The sequence below is a fragment of the Myotis davidii genome, unplaced genomic scaffold (assembly GCF_000327345.1).
Source record: "Myotis davidii unplaced genomic scaffold, ASM32734v1 scaffold2100, whole genome shotgun sequence".
NCBI classification, from domain to species: Eukaryota; Metazoa; Chordata; class Mammalia; order Chiroptera; family Vespertilionidae; genus Myotis; species Myotis davidii.
Genome location: NW_006292458.1, coordinates 734,799 through 737,904, shown reverse-complemented (window position 1 = coordinate 737,904; position 3,106 = coordinate 734,799). Strand labels below are relative to the sequence as shown.

The following is a 3,106-nucleotide window of genomic DNA, read 5'->3' as shown; positions in this document are numbered from 1 at the left end:
ACGGGGGCACGTTCTGGGAGGTGAGCTTTTGGGGGGCTCTGTATCTCTCTGGGCAATTCTTCTGCCGGCAGGCATGGCTCTGGGATGGTTCCCTTTAGGGTGAATCTAGCGGGGCACCTCCGTCTCCCTGCCATGTCTCTGGGTAAAGAAGCTGGGTGTCTCTGGGGAATTCCTCTCCCACTCTCCCCTCCCCCATTCTCACTCCGTGCCTCTCTCCATGCCAGGAAGTCAGCGGAGGATTCCACACAGAAGGACCTGGGGTTTGACATGGACGGGAGCCTCAATGGGGAAGGGCCTGTCAGGTGAGCGCAGCACCAGCCCACACGCGGTGGGGCGGCCTGGGCAGCCGCGGGAGCTCTGGGTACGGGGAGCAAGGCCAGAGCAGAGAAGGGGAGCTTCTGGAGGTGCTGGTTTCACGCAGCCACTGAAGATACGGAGGCAGTTTCCCAATGCTGATAAATGGTATGTGTGTGGAGGGATATAAGAGACTAAATCTATGGTCACAGGGAAACAGAGGCCCACATGTATACCCATCTTTGCAGCCTCTATTTGTACGTTAGCCACATAAATGGGGAAAGGGGGGGCCTTGGCCCCCAGTCTCCCGGAAGTAGAAATGTTTTGGGGGCTGTTAGGAACACAATCAGACCGCCAGGAGTCTACGAAACCCACTACCTCCCTTAGACAACAAGTCAAATGTAAACATATGTGTGTGGGGGTGTTTCCGGGACGATGCACAAAAAATACAAAATATTCGCCAAGATAGAAAACTAAGAGAAAATGTTGGACTACTCCAGAAGCAGGAGAGAAGGCCCCAGGGTCAGGGTCAGGGTCAGGGTCAGGAGTGGTGTCCTCGCCTTGTCAGGGTCAGAAGTGGTGCCCCAACTTCTGTACCTTCTGATGGTGATGATGCCAATGACAAGAGCGGATGTGACAGAACACTTACGATGGGCAGCCATTGAACCACGTCCTTTGGGAATCAGCTTAATTTCCTCAACTGCCCTATGTAGTCAGGTCTGTTACCGATCTCAGTTGCCCATGGAGTCACTGAGGCCTTAATTTCTGTGACCCAGATCGCGTGGCTGGTAAGTGGTAGAGCTGGGATTTGAACCCAGATCTGCTTGTGCCGGAATCTGTGCTCTTAGCCACTGTGGGGCGCCACCTTCCTGGAGAGCTCTGTAAAAGGACGGCCCCTGGCTCCTCTCCCAGGGGCCTTGCGATGGGCCCAGGAAGCCGCGTGGGGCCTGGCTCTGGGTGGTCAGAGGTGGCAGTCTTTGGGAAGCACGCTGACGCACCGCGTACCTTCCGGACCAGGACCCTGCAGAGGGTGAAATGGAAACACCGGGCCGTTTCCCTGGTCATCAGGGAACCCGTGCCCCTCTCTGCCTCTCACTGTCTTTAGCGTGGACTGTTCTTTCCGCCTAATCTCTTTGGAACAGCTTTACTGAGACACAATTCACGTACCATTCCGTTCATCCGTGGAATACAGTTGCAGTGTTATACAATTCAACGGATAGAGCACATTTATTTATCCATTCGTCAGCTGGTGAACATTTGGGATTATTATTTTCTGCTTGGTTTATAAAGAGAAAGTGCTTCTCCAAACCCGTTCGTTTTTCCTGCAAGCTTTTTGAATATATTATTTTTATACTAGAGGCCCGGCTCAGGCCCTTTCCCCAACCACAGGGTCACAACCAAGTTTTTTTTTCCTCCTCACTTCCCAACCTGATCCTCCAGAGCCTTCCTCTTCTCAGTCAAGTTCATCTGCATCCTTCCAGGTGCTCAGGTTGAAAATATTGGCATTATTCTTTTTTAAAATGTTGATTTCGAAGAGAGGAAAGGAGAGGGAGAGATAGAGAAACATCAATGATGAGAGAGAATCATTGATCAGCTGCCTCCTGCACGCCCCCTACTGGGGATGAAGCCCACAACCAGGGCCTGTGCCCTGACCAGGAATCGAACTGTGACCTCTTGGTTCATAGGTTGATGCTTAACCACTAAGCCACACCGGCCAGGCTGAACATATTATTATTATTAGTATTACTCATTTGGGCATTTCCCTTTGGGTCAGAATTAAGAGTCAGGATGAAATTGAGATAGAGGACCAGAACTCAGGAGAGAAGGGTCAGAGATATGAGTGGCCCGAGAAAGCTGGAATTCAGGAGCCAAATAGCGCAGGATGGTCGGATATCAGATATGGGGGCGGAAGACTTATGTGAGAAAACCCGCCTGCGTAGTCTAATCTCAGAATCTGTGGGTCAGAGGTTAGTAGCCAGGGACTGAGTTTTCAAACTTGGGGAGCCGAGGTCATAAACATGAGGGGATCAGAGGTCATATCTGAGGGCCCAAGGTCAGACAGAGCAAGTCAGAGATCGTGATGGTGAAAGAAGGGGGATTTGGATTTTATTTTTATTTTTATTTTATTTTATTTTTTTAAAAATATATCATTGATTTTTTACAGAGAGGAAGGGAGAGGGATAGAGAGTTAGAAACATCGATCAGCTGCCTCCTGCACACCCCCCACTGGGGAAGTGCCCGCAACCCAGGTACATGCCCTTGACCGGAATCGAACCCGGGACCCTTCAGTCCGCAGGCCGATGCTCTATCCACTGAGCCAAACCGGTTTCGGCGTACTTGGACTTCAGACAAGAGTCAGGAGCCACCCCAGGGGCCAGGGGCCAGAAGGGTGGCGGTAAGAGGTGAAAGGTCAGCAGTCTTGATGGTAGGGGCTTTCAGAGGTCAGAGGTCACAAGTCAAGGAGATGGCAGGCCGACCACGGACTTAGTGTCAGTTCGGCAGGGTCAGAAGTCCTGAAGGTGCAGGAGGTCACGTGACAGGTTAGCGGTCTTGACGGTGAAGGTCGGGTTCAGAGGTCAGGCTGAGCCCTCCCTTCTCTCTCCCCCCCCACCCCGCCAGGCCAGCAGATCCCCCTGAGAAGTTGCCCCTGGGGGTGTTGAGCCAGCCCAGCCGGAGGGGGTGCTCCCCACACCTGCGGCGCTGGTCCCAGTTCTGGGGGGCGCCGGTGACAGCCTTCCTGGGCAACGTGGTCAGCTACCTGCTCTTCCTCACGCTCTTCGCCCGCGTGCTGCTCATCGACTTCCAGCCCTCG

The 3,106-nt window shown here is 53.1% G+C and overlaps 1 protein-coding gene across 1 annotated transcript in view; it reads left to right on the top strand.

Moving 5' to 3' along the window:
• The window catches only part of TRPM4 (transient receptor potential cation channel subfamily M member 4), a 42,766-nt gene that overhangs the window by 28,031 nt on the left and 11,629 nt on the right, over positions 1–3,106 (top strand). Inside the window, 2 exon segments of the mRNA XM_015565454.1 lie at positions 225–302; positions 2,914–3,105. Coding sequence (XP_015420940.1) covers positions 225–302; positions 2,914–3,105 — 270 coding nt within the window.